The 19,703-nt window shown below is 40.8% G+C and overlaps 1 protein-coding gene and 1 pseudogene across 6 annotated transcripts in view; both read right to left on the bottom strand.

Annotated features, from left to right (window-relative positions):
- Nucleotides 1-2,058: 2,058 nt before the first annotated feature.
- Nucleotides 2,059-19,703, bottom strand: part of TMEM150C (transmembrane protein 150C) — a 100,866-nt gene continuing 83,221 nt past the window's right edge. For all 6 annotated transcript variants that reach the window (XM_053668904.1, XM_053668908.1, XM_037150726.2 and 3 more), the window contains 3 exons: nucleotides 11,029-11,156; nucleotides 7,143-7,320; nucleotides 2,059-4,289 (listed from right to left, as the gene is read on the bottom strand). In XM_053668904.1, coding sequence (XP_053524879.1) covers nucleotides 4,081-4,289; nucleotides 7,143-7,320; nucleotides 11,029-11,156 — 515 coding nt within the window. In that variant the 3' untranslated portion in view covers nucleotides 2,059-4,080. The remainder of the gene's footprint in view (nucleotides 4,290-7,142; nucleotides 7,321-11,028; nucleotides 11,157-19,703) is intronic.
- LOC119053243 (small nuclear ribonucleoprotein-associated protein N-like) lies at nucleotides 11,436-12,075 on the bottom strand (annotated as a pseudogene).

Below are 19,703 nucleotides of genomic sequence, written 5' to 3' on the forward strand. Positions count from 1 at the left end.
TCCAGTGAAGGACCTAGCCTTTTCCAGTGAAGGACCACAGTCCATTCTTTTGGACTTCAAATCTGGATATTTGCTGTTTCTTGGAACCCTAACTTTGAGGAGGGTTAATAGGAAATCTGAACACATATGGTGCTGAGGATTGTTAAAATAAACTTATTTCATATGTGGAACTCTTATCTTCCCCCAAACTGTTGGTTCCCACTACCTTGGGGAAAATAACACATTTTTAGATGTGGCCAAAGAGTCCTTAGGCTCAGTGGAATTACATTTCTTTAACTATTATTTGTGTGTCTCTTCATAGTTATAATTTGGTGCTCTGTCCCAAAATTTCTATTTGATAATGGGCTCTTTACCAATTCTTTGGAACTCCCACTATGCAGAAATACAATGACCAAAGGAGTCTGAAAAACTTCCTGTGAAGCCTGTGGTTCACAAATGTTTCTCCCATTCCGGGCAGATGGTAACACTACCACACTCAGATGTGGCCATGTGATCTGTCCTAGCCAATGAAATGTAAGCTAAGTGATATCATTTTCCAGCAGAAACTGTAAGAACCAGTTAGCAGCCTGCCACATCTTCCTGGCTGTCAGTGATTATGGAAACATGTGTTGAGATGAAGCCTCTGTCAGCCAGGGTCTGAGTCATAGCAATGAGCAGTGCCCCCTGGAAAACGCTGAATAGATACCTTGGGGTGGCAAAACCTAATCTATCCTGACACAATGCCTAATGAGAAGAATTAAATTAACAGTGGTGTTCCAATTCCAATAGATTACATGTTTTAGGATACCAAGGTTTTATTTTCCCATACCGGGGCAAAGAAAATTGAATAACACAGATAATAAAACTTCTCCTCACTGTCAGTTCTCCCTTAAATAAAAAAAAAAAATGACCGAAGCTTTAAAATGTTAACATTAAAAAGTAGTGTATTTCAGCCCTGGCTGGTGTAGCTCAGTGGATTGAGCACGGGCCTGCAAACCAAAGGATCCCAGTTTGATTCCCAGTCAGGGCACGTGCTTGGGTTGCAGGCCAGTTCCCAGCATGGGAGGCAACCATACATTGATGTTTCTCTACCTATTGCCTTCCCCTCTAAAGATAAATAAATAAAATAAAATAAATATGCTATATCTTTAAAAAAAGTACTGTATTTCAGACTTGGTTCTTGGGGCCACCTGCATTAGGTCTTCCGGGGCTGCTCATTCCACATGCAGCTCCCCTGGTCTTGGTCTCTTAGAAGACAGCTGTGGCTCTTAATTCCCTGGCGGTTCTGTAATCTTGTTCTTTGTTTATATGTGTGGTATAATTAAAAAATATATTTGGTCTTTGTCCTTAGTTCCTGCTACAGAGCCGCTAAGACTCTTGGAATTTCCCAATAGCACTGTATTTTGTTATTCATAATAACCCCTGAGTTTATGCTAATATGCTCACCTGGGGTGGGGCTCCTCGATAGCCCTAGGGTGGAGCTGGTTAACAGAAAGGCCAAGTGATTAGACCTCCTGACCAGCCCTGAAGGAAGTGGGTCCGGGAGGGCGTTGGAGATCGAGATAAACTCCCAGACAGTTAGATCCAGAGAGCTTCTGGGTGGTGAGCATGCCGAAACGCTAGGAGGATGGCATGCTCCTGAATCCCTCCCTCCCTTTCCATGCTCTATGCATCTCTTCCACTTGGTTCTTCTCGTTATATCCTTTATAATAAATAGGTGAACGGAAGTAAAGTGTTTTCTCTAGTTCTGTAAGTCATTCTAGCAAATAAAGTGAAGGGAGTGGTGGGAACTCCTCAATTTTCTAACCAAGTTAGACAGACGTATGAGTAACCTGGGACCCAGAACTTGCAGCAGGCATGGGAAGTGAGGGCAGTGAGACCCCCTTCAACCTGTGAGGTTGGACAATAACCCTGGGTAGTTAGTGTCAGAATTGAAGTGAACTGTAGGACATCCATCTGGTATCTAGAGAGTTAGAGAATTGGTTGTCACTGGTGGAGAACACTCTAGAAATATGTTACCAACGTATTGAGTTTACATGCGCTTCAATATCAGAGATGTTAATGTAAAAAACATCACAATTCTGCATAAAAATTTTTATTTAGTGGTTAGATCCCAATGAATAATGCCAATCATCGCTTGATTCTGCTAAAATGTGCTATTACAAGATAAACTCTTAAGAAAGTGTACAGTGCATCACCAAAAGCTGTTTAATTTGGATTGTATAGAGTAACAGAGAACATAAATCTTTGTTCTCTGTTAAAAAATTTAAAATATAAAAATGAGAAAAACCCAAAAGTAGTATTTCAAAATAATAAATGTTACCTTGGACTATTTACAATAAGATACTTTTTTAATAGAATATTCTCTGATTATTTTTCTCACAAATTTACTTGTAAGTATTTTCGCTCCCCATCTGACCCTCATTCATGATTTCTTCCATTCATGCATTTTCCTTGAAACAGTCATTTTCCATTCTCTCGACTTTGGGTCTTTCTCCATTACTCCTTTGTCCCACTCTTAAATTACCAATAATTCCATTCAACAGATGTTTGCTGAGCACCTATTATGTGTCAGGCACTGTGTAGGAAGTGGAATTACAGAGATGAAAAGTCACTGACACCCCCCACTCCTCAAGAAGCTGACTTTGGGTTGATTAAAAAACAGTGTTTTCCACATTATATTCCATGAAATCCCGAGCTCCTATAAAGTAAATTTGGGGATTCTTGAAGCAAAGTGCACTCATAGAGGGTCTGTCAACATGGCCTGCTCCAACACATGTTGAACTTAGAATTCTGCTCTTCTCTATGAAGCACAGTCTCAAAGCCCAGGCCTGCAGTGTGAGTTTTAGGCTCTCAGCAAGTGGGACTACATAGGGGGCAGCAGGTGACAGCTGTACCAATTTGTTTTGGGGGGATGGTACTCTTTTCACTGGCTTCTCCAAATTTCAAATATGAAAAGCCCTTAACCCTGCCCACCCCAATACTAACTCTGAGCTATAGACACATATTAAGAAACTCTTTGACTTGGACTTGCAAAAAGATGCTCGAAAACTCCTATCTCTAATAAATGTCCAGTAGGAGCTCTTTTTATTACTTCCACACGTTTCTTTGTGCTGCCCTGCGAACATTTCCTTAGCTTCAAACATAAAAGCAGCAAATTAAGCCTGCAGGTCACCTTTTTTCTTTTTCTTTTATCATGTTTGAACCCAAAACAAGCTCATCTCTTGCATTTGGCCTAAATCTCTGTCCACAAAGCCTCAAAAGACCCTTGGTAGTTAATTTTGAAAAAGAAGGCAAGCTATAAAATATAAAACAAAAGCTATACACAGCATACTATAAAAGCAACATTGAAACCATACCCTCACTAGCCCATCTTCTTCCATGCCTAGCAGACCATAGCTATTCACATTTGGAGACATTTCCCAGTCACAGTGAAGTCCAGATCAGGGTGGTGGACTTCACTCACAGTGTGTAGCATGTTCCTCTTGCACTGAATCCTCACGACCAACCACTGGCGAAAAGCCACAATGATGGCGTTTTCAAGGGCAAGTTCTATCCTTGATCCCATGTCTTTTCACAGGTTATGCAGGGTCACATCTCTATATGGTTAGATGATACCTATACAGTCAAGAGTGTTAGTGCCTGATCAGAACTTCCTCATGAGCTGGTTCTAAGCCCTCTGGTCTGAAGGCAACTTTGGGAGTTATCATTATCCCCATGGTAAATTTGGCCTGCTCTACCCCATGGTAGGGTGAATGCAATGTCTGACATATGTGAAGAGGATGAGAAGAGCAGGGGAATACTGGTAAAGTGGGAGCAGAGAGGTGGTCATGCACAAGCTTTTTGCTCTGTCGTTCATATATTTCAGTATAACAGCATGTATTTTGACACACAAGAACTTGTGCTTTTTCATTAAAGAAATAACTCACCCTGAAAAGCTCATTTGGCAAATGTGGCCACAAATGTTTGTGTGTGTGTGTGTGTGTGTGTGTGTGTGTGTAAAAATGTGTCATGAGGTTATGTGTCAAGTCCAATGGGTGTGTCCTCCTGCCCCCTCCCCCACCGTCACACCAACCTCACCAGCAAGGAAAACCTGATAGGTTACACCTGGTCAGTTTGATATTCAGAAGCTTCAGACAGGTTTTCTGAGAAGCTTAGGAAATTCTCCTGGTACTCAGAACAAACAATCTCATAACGGTAATGCCGGAACTCCACAGCAAAGGTGCCAAAGTAAGACAGGAAGCACATGACCAGGCCCCACTGGACCCTGGCTGCATACATGTGGATGCCTTGGGCCATGAGGATGAAGTCTGGGGAAGAGCAGTCAAGGAAAGTATCCCCATCAATCACATGAAAAGTCTGGCTCTGCCCTCCACTAACAAGAATTCACTTGATGGAGCTTGCCGAACATGAACATCTACATGAATAATACTTGATAACGTTATCGAGGTCTTGCTTTGTGCCAGACAGGATTCTAGGTGCTTTCACAGAAAATCTAACTTAACCCTCATGACAGTCATATTATCATCATCAGTTCATTTAAAAATAGGGAAACTGAGGCCAAATGATTAAGTAACTTGCTTGAGGTCTCACTGGTGTTAACTGGTGGATCTGGGATTCCAACACAAGCACTCTGACCCCCAGGCCTTGCATTCCACCACTACTTGACCACCTAATAAACTGTGAGATTAGCAAGAGTCACAATTCCAAAGTAAGTAGTTGGCCAGAAAAATAAATGCTATCTTTTTAAATCTTTTATCTTTTAATCCGTTATCTTCTTAAACATCACTGCAAATGACTATAGATTCACAGCCATCACTCTATCTGCAGAAATCATTTTGAACATATGAAAGCACTCACCACCTCCATATAAGCTGCTTTTGTCTGTACCATCAGTGTCTGAGCAGCCCCTGTGCCTCTTCTGTCTAGTTTCCACTTGTCTGTCCTTCAGACAGTACTGCATAGGTTAGTTTAATTCCTAGTGTCATACTTACACTTGTGCCTAAATAAAAATACGCAGTTAAAAAAACAAACAGATAGGACCCCTATGCATGAATATATATGGAGTGTGTGTTGAGAAAGATTCATAGCATGCTTTAGTGAAAGGATGGGAGGCCAAGGATTAAATACATTTATTTAGTAAAATAAAAAATGTCCCTTTAGAATTAGTTCTGTCTTCAGAACTTAGATGTAAGATCTTGGGAAATTTTCACAGAATATGTGAAACTACTTCCACTAAACTTTGCTCTCCAGATTAGACCTGGATTCATTCACCTGGGAACCAAGAAATGGCTCCAAGCATTTGGGGATAATGTGGATTAGAATCACTTGGTGTAAACTCAAAACTCAGAATAATTTAAAGTCTGTACATACTCTTCTGAGGGTCCAAAATATTGCCAAAGCAATATTATTAAGTTCGTGGGGAAGGGATAAATCTTAAAATCTCATATTGGCAGAGTTCTGACCTTTTCACTCGAAATATTTTATCAGGTTGCTAGCAATAAAGTTTTTTTTTTTTTGGCTTGATTTTCAAGTTTTTAAATGCTCTCTAATGCCACTACAGAACTTAAAAAACAAACAAACTCCAAAACAAAACAAACCAGTAAGTGACTTAATGGCAATTTGTGAAGGGATAAGTATGACTCTACTATTCCACTAACTAGAGAACATCACTAAATGCTAAATATCTTTATATTTGAAAGCCACATTATCTAAGATAAGATCATGACTTGGTTAAGAGTACAAGAACTGGGCCTGACCTTAAATGAAGAGCACTACATACTGTGTGTGATCTTGGGTAAAGCAACCTTGGTTCTTCACTGGTCTTACCTGTGAAGTGATACATCTAAAGTGCTTAGGATAACACACAGCACAATATAAGTGTCTAACAAATATCGACTATTAAATGACTAAAGATGTGTAATTGTGTTACCAATGAATCTACTAACTGGGAACCCTGACCCTTCGCTAGTTTCCTCAGGGATCTTATGGAAGTGAACATTTATGATCACTCTGCCCCACGGAATGAGTGGGCAATCTGACTGGTGGGATTGAAAGTGGCCGGGTTCCATTGGGCCATGCCACCAATAGGTGGAGTCACTGTGCTCTATTCTAGACTGGCCTCTATCTCAGGGATCTGTTGAGGTTGAGTGAAGCACTCTCCTCTTCCTTTCCCTGATTTCTCTACTTGTTACTGGGTGGATGAGTTGAATTCTAGGGTGTGAGATAGGAGGCCTGCTTTCATTTCCCTTCCAGATTTACTAGGAGTAAAGGCTGATTTCTTCATTACCATCTGGCTCCTATTTGTTCTCCATTGTTTTAAACTCTGTGGGAGGAAGGGAAATAAATAGCACCTTAAAACCTCAAAAATATTTTCAACACAACTATACATTCAGTGGTAATCTAATATTTTTCTTTTTAAAATTTAATCTTTAGTGCATTTTTCCCATTACCATTTAGTCCCCTTATACCCCCTCCTCCCACAGTCACTACACTGTTGTCCATACCCAGGAGTCCTTTCTCCTTGTTGCTCAGTTCCTCCCCCTTCCCGCACACCCCTCCAGCTAGCTGTCATCTGTTCTCCATCTATGAGATCTATGAGTCTGTCTTTGTTTTGCTTGTTAGTTCAGTTTGTTCATTAGATTCCACATATGAGTGAAATCATATGGTATTTTTCTTGGTAATCTAATTCTTGAATTTGTTTTTCAGAAAAGCTTACTTTCCTGAAAGAAAAGCTTACTTGTCCCTTGCAATACATATTAGAGTTAAGAAATTAAATAATAGGGCTATTAATAAAGTCACAAATGACTTTTTTAAGATGGAGGGGAGAAATGACAATTCTCCTGGTTATACACTCTGTTTTTCATAAAGGGAGACTTTTACATCATTAGTAATTAGGAGAATGTATGACACCATTTCTACAGATTGAAACAATCTTTGAGAAGGCAGAGCTTTTTTTATTTTTAGTTCTTCACTTTGGCATGAAAAATAGTCTGAGAGTTTTTGTTTTTATATTCATTTACTTTTCCATTTTATCTAAGACTATGAAGTGATCTGTCTATATCCTAATAAGTCTGGAATCACAATTTTCTCATTTCCTATATAGACAAGTTACGTGTGTTTTAATCTTATTGGCAAAGAACCTTTTCACATTCAAAGGATACAGAGGACCACACAGAGAGTGACAGATGCTGAGAGAATAACTCGTGGAATTCCAACTTTCCGACCTTCATTCTTGATGTTGACTTTGAGAGTCAGTGCAGCCTGGATCCAGCATGTCAATGTGCCAAACCCAAAGGTCAAGGAGGTTCCAACATTATGGATTTCTTCATCGTTTGTGAGCTAAGGGGATGAACAGATAATGATGTGTGTGGGCCAATTTAGAAAAGGCATGAAAGCCCATGGAATATGTGAGGGGAAAAATGGTCAAAATGTCATCTCAATAATGAAATGATGAATTTTAGAAAGATTAGGGCCCTTGATCTCCACAATGGCTCCTTGTGTCAGTTCTCAGTTGGTCTAAACTCTGATGGAAGAAGGGAAATAAATAATACATGCAAACTTCAAAACATTTGTTTAGAAAAACTATAAAAGGCAGTGGTAATCGATTCCTTCCATTTCTTTTCCAGAAAAGCTTTGTGGAAAAGTAAAATAAAATAAGAAAAAAAACCCAGGAAAGTTATACACACAAAAAAGAGTAATGTCGAAATTTCTACAAACATACATCCCAAACTGTGTTTTCCAGACTAAGAAATGAGACCTGGGATCTGGCTGTGTATTTGCCTATTGATGAAGACCAATTCTAAACAGGTCAGTATTTCAATGGCACAGACAACTAATAACACTTGGGCTGTTTATTATTCCTACAAAACTGAGCTGTTCATAAAATATGACCAATCCACTGTTAATATGATTTTGTTTTGTTTTCTTATTGTAATAAAACTGCCACCTATGAGCTTTTGCAGTATCTCTAGACTCATTAAAGGACAATAGTGTTTGAAGATCGCTGGTTACAGAGTTTATAGAATTAAGGAGTTAAAGGAGACTCATTTGGGTTATTTCAATTGGGCATTTGAGATGTAAACTCCTCAAATCATTACCTGCTGATTTAAAAAATTTATCACTTAAAACCTTTACTAATTACATACATTTAAAAATACATATTTAGAAAAATAAAATCTATTTTGACGAGGTGGCTTTTAAAACATGGTGAAAACATTTTTTTGAATTGCCATTGCCTTCAGATGTTTTATTGTTTGACGTTGCTGTGAATAATGTTCATATCAAATCAATATTACTTTCCTTTCATATATTTTTTAAAATACAAGTTTCTTTTTTAAAGATTTTACTTATTTTCAGAGAGAGGGTAAGGGAGGGAGAGAGGGAAAGAAACATGGATGTGTGGGAGAAACATCAGTTGCTTCTCGCATGTCCCCAACTGGGGACCTGGCACACAGCACAAGCATGTGCCCTGACTAGGAATTGAACCAGCGACTTTTCAGTTTGCAGGCCACTGCTCAATCCACTGAGCCACACCAGCCAGGGCTCCTTCTACATTTTTTTCTTTTTGTTATAAAACATTTCCCCCTCTTCTTTGGAAGAAGCCACTTTCTTCTCTCACAGTTCAAAAGACATTATTTTCAAAACTCATTTTAAGTAATGCTTCCTCAAGTCAAATTTCACTTCTAGAAAACTGGTTTTCTAGGCTCTATTGATTTATTATTTTAACCTAATTTTTTCAAACAGACAATATAGTTACATGGTTCAAACTTAAAGTATAGATTGAAAAGTCTGTCTCCCCGTGAGAGAAGGGGCACCCCCAGGAGCCCCACCACCTCTAAGCCAAGACCTATGTAGGCTGTAAAATCTTTTCTGTATTGGTATCTTTACATTTCCTGGAGTCTATTTTTAGTTTCCTCTTAGTTTTCCAACAGAGTTCCTTTTGAGCAATTTCGGCTCTCATTTGGCTGAACTAAGGGATGAAGGAATGTGTCCTTCGGTAGGCCATTGCTGCTGGGGAAAACAGCCTCACCCTGGAGGCCAGTATGGGATTGGGAGACAAAACAGCTGGGAAACCTAAGAAGTTGGTAGTGGAGCTGGGAAGGTGAAGGAGTAGAAACTGAAGGGAAGGATCTAGCTGGTGGTGAGTCACTACCCTGGTCCTTTGCATAGGCCATCAGGGCGGTGAAACCAAGGTGGACATGTTTAGCCAGGGCTGTCGAGAGAAGACATAAGAGAATGTAACGTGGGGATTGTGGACAATGGAGTGTTCATGAGAACCAGAGTAATTTTGGACAAGGCCAGACAGAAAGCGCAGGGCATTAGGGGTGGGGAAAAGAAAGTCCTTTTTCTGGGGGAGATTATTGCTTATTTATCAAAATGATAGAAGAAATGTCAAGTAGACAGATTCAATTATATAAAAATTTGAAATGTATACACAGCAAAGAATGATGAAGATTAAAAAAACCAGTAAGATGAGAAAACCATGGAGTAAGAGCTGAGCCTCCATAGAAGCAGCGATCAATATATCTCACTTGGTCAGAGGACCAGATAGGCTGTGCACCCAGCAGGAGATGCTCACAGGCCAGGACAACTAAGCAATAAGATTTTAACAAGTTAGCCACTTTCATGTGTCAAAAATGCATTTTAAAAATATGTCGTGGAGAAACAGACTCCTGGCACTGTAAAATGTTGCTTCCTGGAGAGAAATTTGGAAACATTGGGCCAGAGTTTAAAAAAATAAAAAGACTATCCTCAGTTTAAAAAAAAGTCTGTTTCCCATCCCGTCCATACACTAGCTACCTAGTTTCTCCACAGGCAATTTGTGGTTTCCTGTGTATGCTCTGTAGATAATCCAGAAAGTGGTTTTCATATGCCATCATTCATGGCTTTGCCTATTTGTGGTTCACTAAAACAACCTGATCTATGGGTTTCTCCTAGGACCTTAGTAGAGAGCAAAATGTCTTACTCACTAACTTTCATGCAAATTCTGGTTGAGAGACATGAGAGTTACTGAGCACTTTACAACAGGCTGGCACCTGCAGCACATGAGGGGCAGGCTCCCACCATAATCTCCATAAAAATTTCTGTGTCCTACATTTTGGAATTTAACAGGATAAACACTAAAAAATTCTCTTGGTAATTCATTATCCTAGTCAACACATTCTATGAATGCAGCTTTCTTGCAGTCTAGCTTGTTATGGGATGAGACCTAGAAGAATTAGAGGAATTGGTGGGATTGCCTCTCTGCCAAACAGCCCTGGTTTAATGAGTGATCAGGACTGAGGGTTAGGACAAGAGACACTCTGAGAATCCACTACCAGATTTTCTTGAAAGTCTATGCCATTTGGACTTCACTCAAAAGAAGGGAGAGGGGTATCCAGGATCAGGTGCTTGATTGCAAGAGGGAAGTTTCTAGGAGTAGTATGCAGCATAGGCTGGAGGATGCTGGGAACGGAGGCATCCTCCGTTCAACTGCTGTAAATCAGACAACTGCTGTAACTCTGCAGGGGTCTCCTTGTCTGTTTTACAAATGCTGTCATTCGGTCAGGAGTTGGGCGATGGTATTGGAAAGGGAAATTATTCTTCACTGTTGTGACCTTGGGCTTCTAAGTTTCTAGGAAGATGATTTACGTATTTTTTTACAGGTCATAGTGTTCTGGAGAAGTTCTGGGTTCTCAAATTGAATTTGCTAATCCTATTAGTTTTCTGGAAAGGTCCACTGAATACAATTTGTTATAAAAGTATAAAGCACTTTGAGATCCTTTGTAGAAAATATACAACTATTTTTTTAGCTGCATTTCCCAGTAGCCATGCTGTATCTCCAATGCACAGTGAGCACTCTCAGGTGTGCACTGCGCTTAGGTAGGGCAGGCCTAGAGACTGTAAGGGCTGACTGCTGCAGAGCCTGTGCATATTAGGAACCACTATTAGCCATGTTTTTAAAGAGTCATGAAGAATGATATGGGCCATATAGTGATTGTCCCTCAGTGGCTATGATAATCATATAGGGAAGTGTGATACAGAGGTGAAAAAGGCCAAATGAAATACCTGAAAATTACCAAGTAAGGTCATTCCAAAGGAAGCCAGACACAATGCCACCAATCCACTAATATTCAGCCATGGATTAAAAACCTTTGGTTTCAGTTGTATGAAGCGCAGAACAGCTACCACAAGAGCTGGGGATAAAACAAAGTGTTAAAATTGAAAAACTGAAATCATACACTGAGACTATGAGGAAGTGTTTTAAATCTACGATGTGCAAAATTAAACTTTTCACCACACTATGTTTTTAAATCTCTGAAATGACAATTTTTATTTTATTTTTTCACAGTTTAATTGCTCTATGCATTTATTAGTGAATATTAATGCTGCAAAGAAGGGACAGAAACTCACAGACACTCTACACAGTTTCACAAGACAGTGCAGGCAAAGCATGACTGAGGACCAACAGAATCCTAGGGTCTTGGTGGATGCATTCCTGGGGGAGGTGGGCCTCTGATTTCTGGTGGAGGAGGTCTCATTACTGGAGGGGGCATGCCTATTGATGTTCCCTGAGCAGGGGTAAGCCCAGTTGGTGGTCCCATGGGTGTTCTCATACCAGGTGGAGAAGCCATAATGCCTGGAGGTGGGGTTGCCTGGCTCACAGGTGTGGGGGCTCCCCCAACCTGCTAGGTACTGAGTTGGGGCTCTAGAAATGCTGGGGAGGGACCCTTACCTCTCAAACTGGGCCTACCAGCTGGGACTCCCCTGCCCGAGGTTCTGCCAACCCCAAGGCTTCCTGCAGCTCCTGCCAGTGGTACACAAGCAATGCCAGTATATTTGGGGGAAGGTCCCTGCACAGTCTACTTGCACAGTCATGGAAACCAAGTTTTCTTCATGCAGCAGCACCAGACCCAAGACCCACTTCTCTCTGTGCTCTGGCTGCTTCACATTCTTTGGCTTAATTTTCCTGAACTCATCACAGTCGCAGAGGATCAAGTTCATATTCTAGTCAAAAGGCTTAAAGGTGCTGACAAAGATCTGGCTGGCTTGAAGGATGCACCTCATTCTATAGTCAATGTGCTGCAGCATCTTGCTGCTCTTTCACACAGTCATGATTACTGCTCCACCAAATCCAATGTCCATAGTAGTTTTAGGATCCTTAAGACCTAAGGGAAGGCTACAGATAAAGGTATGATGCAGGTTCTGCTGCAAACAATGCAAACTAGGGTAGAGCCTGGTTATTTGTTTTTTTTTTAATTTTTTTATTGATTATGCTGTTACAGTTGTTCTATTCCCCCCCATTCATTCCCCTCCACCCTACCTTCCCATCCCCACCATTTCCCCCCCTTTAGTTTATGACCATGTGTCTCAAGTTCTTTAGATTCTATATTTCCCATGCTATTCTTGCCCCCCCATCTATTTTCTATCTACTGTCTATGCTACTTATTTTCTGTACCTTCTCCCCCCTTCTCCTCCTCCTACTCCCCTGTTGCTAACCCTCCTTGAGATCTTCATTTCTATGTTTCCACTCCTGATCTAGCTGTCCTTTTAGTTTGCTTTTGTTTTAGGTGTGGTTGTTAATAACTGTGAGTTTGTTGTCCTTCCACTGTTCATGTTTTTTTAACTTCTTTTTCTTAGATTAAGTCCCTTTAACAATTCATATAAGGGCTTGGTGATGATGAACTCCTTGAATTTGATCTTATCTGAGAAGCACTTTATCTGTCCTTCCATTCTAAATGAAAGTTTTGCTGGATAGAGCAATCTTGGTTGTAGGTCTTTGGATTTCATGACTTGGAATACCTCTTTCCAGCCCCTTCTTGCCTGTAAGGTCTCTTTTGAGAAATCTGCTGACAGTCTGATGGGGACTCCTTTGAAGGTGACTGTCCCCTTAGCTCTTGCTGCTTCTAGGATTGTCTCCTTCATTTTAATTTTGGCTAATGTAATGATGATGTGCCTTGGTGCGTTCCTTCTTGGGTCCAACTTCTTTGGGACTCTCTGAGCTTCCTGGATTTCCTGGAAGTCTATTTCCTTTGCCAGATTGGGGAAATTCTCCTTTATTATTTGTTCAAATAAGTTTTCCACTGGTGGCTGTGCCTTTCCCCCTTCTGGTACCCCTATAATTCGGATGTTGGAGCGTTTAAAGATGTCCTGGAGGTTCCTAAGACTCTCCTCATTTCTTTGAATTCTTGCTTCTTGACTCTTTTCTGTTTGGCCATTATTTGCTTTCTTCTGGTCCACTCCATTGATTTGAGTCCCAGTTTCCTTTTCATTGCTATTGGTTTCCTGTGCAATTCCATTCATTTCAATTAGTTTCGCCTTCATATATTTGTCTAATTTGTGGCTATAATCAACCAGTTCTGTGAAGATCCTGATGACCAGTGTTTTAAACTGTGCGTCTGAGAGTTTTGCTATTTCTTCATCGCTTAGATTTATAGGTTCCGGGGCTTTGAGCTCTTCTTGAGCCATTTTTGGTCTGTTCGTGCCCTTTAACCCTTTAAGTGTGAGGAATGGAGCCTTGGACTCCCAGGTCGCTGTGTTGTGACGCTGTATGTGGGGGCGTGGTCAGAGTGGGGAAATGGCGGCACCCTCTGCTGTTTTGCACCGCTGGGTAGGAGCAGAGCCTTAGGTGGTTCACCAGGGCCGGGCCACTCAGAGTCGCTGGGTTATGACGCTGTATGTGGAGGTGGGGTCAGAGCAGGGAAATGGCGGCGCCCTCCCTGCCGCTCGCCGAGGTGACCCGCTGGGTCCCAGTCTAATCACCCACTCCCTTGCTTGTCTATCCCTGCACAAATGTGCGACCACAGTCAACCCGCAGACCTGCGTCCTCGTTGCCTCCCTGCGGTCGCTCGCTGGGTCGCTCACTAGGTCCAACCCTGCGCCTGGATTCCGCGCCTGAGTCTGTCTGACCAAGCCCTCCTGTGCAACCCCGCTCCACCAGCTGCTTGTTTCGCCCCTTACCGGTCAGACTGAAGAATTTGTTGTTAACAGACTTCCGAAAAGTTCAATTTTCTGTGTTCTGGCTGTGTTTTCTGTTGCTGATATTTAATTGTCTCTAAACTTGGTTGTGTGAGAAGGCACGGATATCCACCTATGCCTCCATCTTGGCGGAAGTCTCGAGCCTGGTTATTTGCTTGGAATCAGCTCCTTGGGATGTCCCAAGGCTGTTTTAGCCACCTCTGGGTGTACCAGCTGGGAAAGACTGTCTCAGATGCACCTGGAAGTCCACTACAGGTACTTGCTGTTGCTGGGATCGCCTCAGGTACAGCGGACACTCTTGGTTGCTCAAGGGAGGCTGTCCTCTTGTGTCTGACCTGGACTTCCACCTTGGGTGCATGGTGGTCCTTCTCAAGTGTATGCAGTCCCACGGCCACTGCAGTCAACCTTGTGCCCTCTGTAAACTGCCACTGTGGCCATGCTGAAACCCTCAAACCACTGGTGCGAAATGAGTTTTTAAAAGAAATTTTTCATGCACTGCTTATAATTATTTCAGTGTTTTATTATACCTGACCTGAGGTAAACAGAGAGGAGTTTAAGCAGCAGTGCTCTATGTTATTTGGGTGATGCAAGGATGATTAAACTCCTAATAGTGTTCTCATAGTTTTCAAAAATGAGGTCAACACAGGAAAGACTGTCTAAGGGGAGAAAGCCCAGCAGCAGCTTGACACACAAGTAAAATGGGGATTAAAACAGCCTGTGGCATGAACACCCACTGACTCAATCATCCTTTAGTTTGGAACAGTGTTAGAACACACAGGAAAACATGGGAAGTGAGGTTCCATATCTACACACACCCACTAGTCCCTGTGCCAGAACTCATTCCTGGGGATCGGAAAAAAGATAGAGGCAAATGTACAAATCCCTTTAATTGCTGGTTTGCTCCTACGTTCCTTTGATTCCACCTGGAGGTGTTTATTGTCAAAGGAGAGCAGCTACAGTAACAAAATTATGAAATATGGATTTTTAACATAGCAAATTGGGTGATCAGACATATATTAAAAATCACACTGATTATATTAAGAAAGTTCAATTCTTCCAAATGATGTTAATTACTTATTTTAAAAGAAATAAATCTATCTTTTGAAGCAAATTGTCATTGGAGAACCTGAAAAGAGAGTGAAAAGTAACTCAGATTTCATATCTGAGTTCTAACAGTAACTTTGAGGATGGCCCAGACTCAAACCACTAATCTAAGAATCACTTTTCATTAACTACTTAGTACAGTGATATTTTCATATTTATACAAAAAAAGCTGAGAGAAAGCCCTGGCTAGTGTGGCTCAGTGGGTTGGAGATTCAATTTCTGATCCAGGTACATATGATCCCCAGTCCAGGGATGTACAAGAGGCAACTAATTGATGTTTCTCCCTCTCTAAAAAAAGCAATGGTCTTGGCTGATGTGGCTCAGTAGATTGAATGCCAGCCTGTGAACTAAAGGGTTGCCAGTTCAATTACCAGTCAGGGCACATGCCTGGGTTGTATGTAGGCCAGGTCCCCAGTTGGTGGTGCAGGAGAGGCAACCACACATTGATGTTTCTCTCCTTCTCTTTCTCCCTCCCTTCCCCTCTCTCTAAAAATAAATAAATAAACTCTTTAAAAAAATAGAATGGAAGGGCAGATAAAGTGCTTCCCCAGGAGTTCATCATCACCAAGCCCTTATATGAAATGTTAAAGGAACTTATCTAAGAAAAAGAAGACAAAAAATATGAACAGTAAAATGACAATAAGCCCACAACTAGCAACAACTGAACCTACAAAAACAAAAAACAAACTAAGCAAACAACTAGAACAGGAACAGAGAATCAGAAGTCGAGAGCACAAGAAGGGTTATCAGCTGGGAGAGGAACGAGGGCTAATAGGAGGAAAAGTACAGGGAATAAGAAGCATAATTGACAGGTACAAAATAGACAAAGGGTAGACAAGGGGAGGTTAAGAATGGTACAGGAAATGGAGAAGCCAAAGAACTTGTACTTATGACCCATGGACAGGAACTAAGGGAGGGGGTAACACTTGTGGGAGGAGAAGTGCGAGGGGGAGGGGAATGAAGGGGAGAAAAAATATGGGACAACTGTAATAGCATAATCAATAAAATATACTTAAAAAAGACACTCACAATTAATGTAAATTATACTTACATAAAAGGAAATACACTTATTATTCCTGAAGACAATTTATTTTGACATTAAGGTTTAGCAGGGAAAACAGAAATTCAAGAATTATTCTTATTTATACAGCAGTTAACTAGGTAATTATGTGTAAAGGTTTCACCTTGATCACAGGCCATTATAAGTAGCCATTAATGAAAAAAAATTATCAAAAATTTGCATTTCTAAGTATGCCAAACTTAATAGCTTCAAGCTACAAAGTTAAGCTCAGTGAGTTGACACTCACTTTCAAGTACCCCTGATCAAAAAGTGGTATGTAACTTGGTTAATATTTGGATTTGGAAACAAAATAGAAATAAATCATAACTTATGAAATCTCAAAGTTCTGTTCTGATTGAGCTTATAGTATATATGTTTCAGCTAATGCCTACTGTTGATCATAAAATTAATAAATTATACTTAAATTGCCAATAGCTTCCAACCTACTTGTTGAAGAAACCTACTTAGGAGTTATAAAGTATTAGAAGTGTATTAATAATGATAGCAACTAACCTAGAGGATGAAAAAATCAGCACAACTTATTACTTTTTAGGATGGGAGTAGGAGGAGGAAGTGGGGAGAGAAGAAATTCAACATAAGCACTCTGACACAAAGTGATCATCAGATAAAGGAGCCATTAAGTCATTTCTAGATTAAATCCAAAAACCCAACCACAGGGTGGCATGGGAGACGTGTGCTAACTAATTGTGTATGGGCATTAGTCATGGCATAATGACAAAATACTAAGACAGCACATATTATTTCTTCTAAAAGTGACAAGTGAAAAAAAAGTATTACTCTGGGAACTCCCCGGTTGTCATGCAGTTTGGAAGGACAGGATCATGCTGGAACTTTGGCCTAAGAGCTAAACCACTGCTGAAGCAGACACTGAAATTGTTTTTGATATCCACATGTCCAGTCAGTTTGTTGTACTGTGTCCAAGAGAGTTGATGGACATTCTCTACATTACCCATTTCGCTTCAATAAAAATGAGACATGTATCGGTCTCTTGCTCCCAGCATTGCTAGCCTCCCCATTTGTAATAGGGATGGCAAAAATCATTCTACCATGAACAGATGGTGAAATTAAGCAAGAAACAGAAACCTACTTGCATATGGGAATTCAACACTACACTCCTAATTTTCAGAAGTTCATTCTCAACCCACACTTTGCCCTTTTGACCTATTAATTACATTATTATTCCACTCAGACTAGGCATACTTTTCTTTTAAACTAGATTCTAATTGAATTTTTAGGGTGGTAGAAATAATAAGGATCCTAGTCCTTTAACAATTTCATTAACAGTTGAGTTTAAATAGAGGCAGAATTAGACTATTAGATATGAAGTCCATTTTCAACCAAGCAGTAGTATAATTATGCCTTCTTGAAAGAGACTTCTGGGTGGTAGGGCAATTTTAAAGCCATCTTTATATAAGCTAACAAATTTTTAGTTTCATTAAAAATGTTAGATTTTCTCAAGAGTTTTAGACAGGATTTTTAAAACTCATCCTCCTGTTTTTTGGTGTGTTTTTTTTGTATTTAGAATAGTCCTTTGCTCTACAGGTGCCCTGTATTCCTCTATTTAAAAGTCAAAAAATGTAAAAAAATGCTTATTTTCTTTTTTTTCAGGATAATGGATTTTTTAAAAAATGTATTTTATTAATTAGCCCTGGCTGGTGTAGCTCAGTGGATTGAGCGCAGGCCTGTGAACCAGACAATCGAGGTTCGATTCCCAGTCAGGGCACATGCCTGGGTTGCAGGCCGGTTCCCTGCAGGCCAGTTCCCAGCAGGGGACGCACAAAAGGCAACCATACATTGATATTTCTCTCTCTCTCTCCTTCCCTTCCCCTGTAAAGATAAATAAATAAAAATCTTAATTCCCCCCTTCATTCCCCTCTACTCTGCACACCCCTCCCCCACCATTCCCCCCCTTTAGTTTATGACCACATGTCTCAAGTTCTTTAGATTCTATATTTCCCATACTATTCTTACCCTCTGCTACCTACCATCTATGCTACTTATTTTCTGTACCTTCTCTCCCCTTCTCCTCCTCCCACTCCCCTATTGCTAACCCTCCATGTGATCTTCATTTCTATGGTTCTGCTCCTGATCTAGCTGTCCTCTTAGTTTGTTTTTGTTTTAGGTATGGTTCTTAGTAACTGTGAGTTTGCTGTCCTTTCACTGTTCATCTTTTTTATCTTCTTTTTCTTAGATAAGTCCCTTTAACATTTCATATAATAAGGGCTTGGTAATGATGAACTCCTTGAATTTGATCTTATCTGAGAAGCACTTTATCTGTCCTTCCAATCTAAATGAAAGCTTTGCTGGATAGATCAATCTGGGTTGTAGGTCTTTGGATTTCATGACTTGGAATACTTCTTTGCAGCCCCTTCTTGCCTGTAAGTTCTCTTTTGAGAAATCCTCTGACAGTCTGATGGGAACTCCTTTGTAGTTGACTGTCCCCTTATCTCTTGCTGCTTCTAGAATTCTTTAATTTTAATCTTGGCTAATGTAATGATGTTGTGCCTTGGTATTTCCCTCCTTGGGTCCAACTTCTTTGGGACTCTCTGAGCTTCCTGGACTTCCTGGAAGTCTATTGCCTTTGCCAGATTGGAGAAGTTCTCCTTTATTATTTATTCAAATAAATTTTCCACTCGTGGCTCTTCCTCTTCCCCTTCTGGTACCCCTAGAATTCAGATGTTGGAACATTTAAAGATGTCCTGGAGGTTGCTAAGCCTTTTCTCATTTTTTTGAATTCTTGTTTCTTCATCCTTTTCTGTTTGGTCATTTTTTTCCTCTTTCTGGTCCACTCCATTGATTTGAGTCTCAGTTTCCTTTCCATTACTATTGGTTTCCTGTGCATTTCCCTTCATTTCAATTAGTTTTGCCTTCATATGTTCCTCTAATTTGTGACTAAAATCAACCAGTTCTGTGAGCATCCTGATGACCAGTGTTTTGAACTGTGCATCTGAAAATTTGGCTATTTCTTCATCGCTTAGATTTATGAGCTCTGGGGCTCTGAGTTGTTCTTGAGCCATGTTTTGATCTGTTCATGCCTGTTATGTACGAGGAGGTGTTCACAAGGGTGGGGCCACCCAGGTGGCTGGTTTGTGACACTGTATGTGGGGGCGGGGTCGGAAAGGGACAATGGCGGTCCCCTCTGCCACTTTCCGCCACTGGGGTTTGCACGGTCTGTCTCACCGCTTCACTCCTTCACCGATTTATCTGCGCTCGAATGTGTGACTGTGGTCAGCCCTCAGTGAGTCCACTGCCTTGCACCCTCAGTGAGTCCACCTGCTACTCCACACCTGGGATCTGCCCACGGCTGCTGGTGCACCTGGGTTGCGCATTCGGGTTGGTCCAGTGGATCTTTCCTGCTTGACCCTGCTCTACTGCTGGCTCTGCCCCTCTTACAGGTTTGGCTGAAGGGTTCGTTGTTGTCAGACTTCCGTGTAGTTCAATTTTCTGTGGTTTGGCTGCATTTTTGTTGCTAAAACTTTGTTTTTAAACTTGGTTGTGTGAGAAGGCGCAGTGCTTCCACCTACGCCTCCATCTTGGCGGAAGTACCCAGATACTTTTTATTTATTTATTTTAAACATAT

This window comes from Artibeus jamaicensis, unplaced genomic scaffold (genome assembly GCF_021234435.1).
Source record: "Artibeus jamaicensis isolate MK-2021 breed Jamaican fruit bat unplaced genomic scaffold, CSHL_Jam_final contig_515, whole genome shotgun sequence".
NCBI lineage: Eukaryota > Metazoa > Chordata > Mammalia > Chiroptera > Phyllostomidae > Artibeus > Artibeus jamaicensis.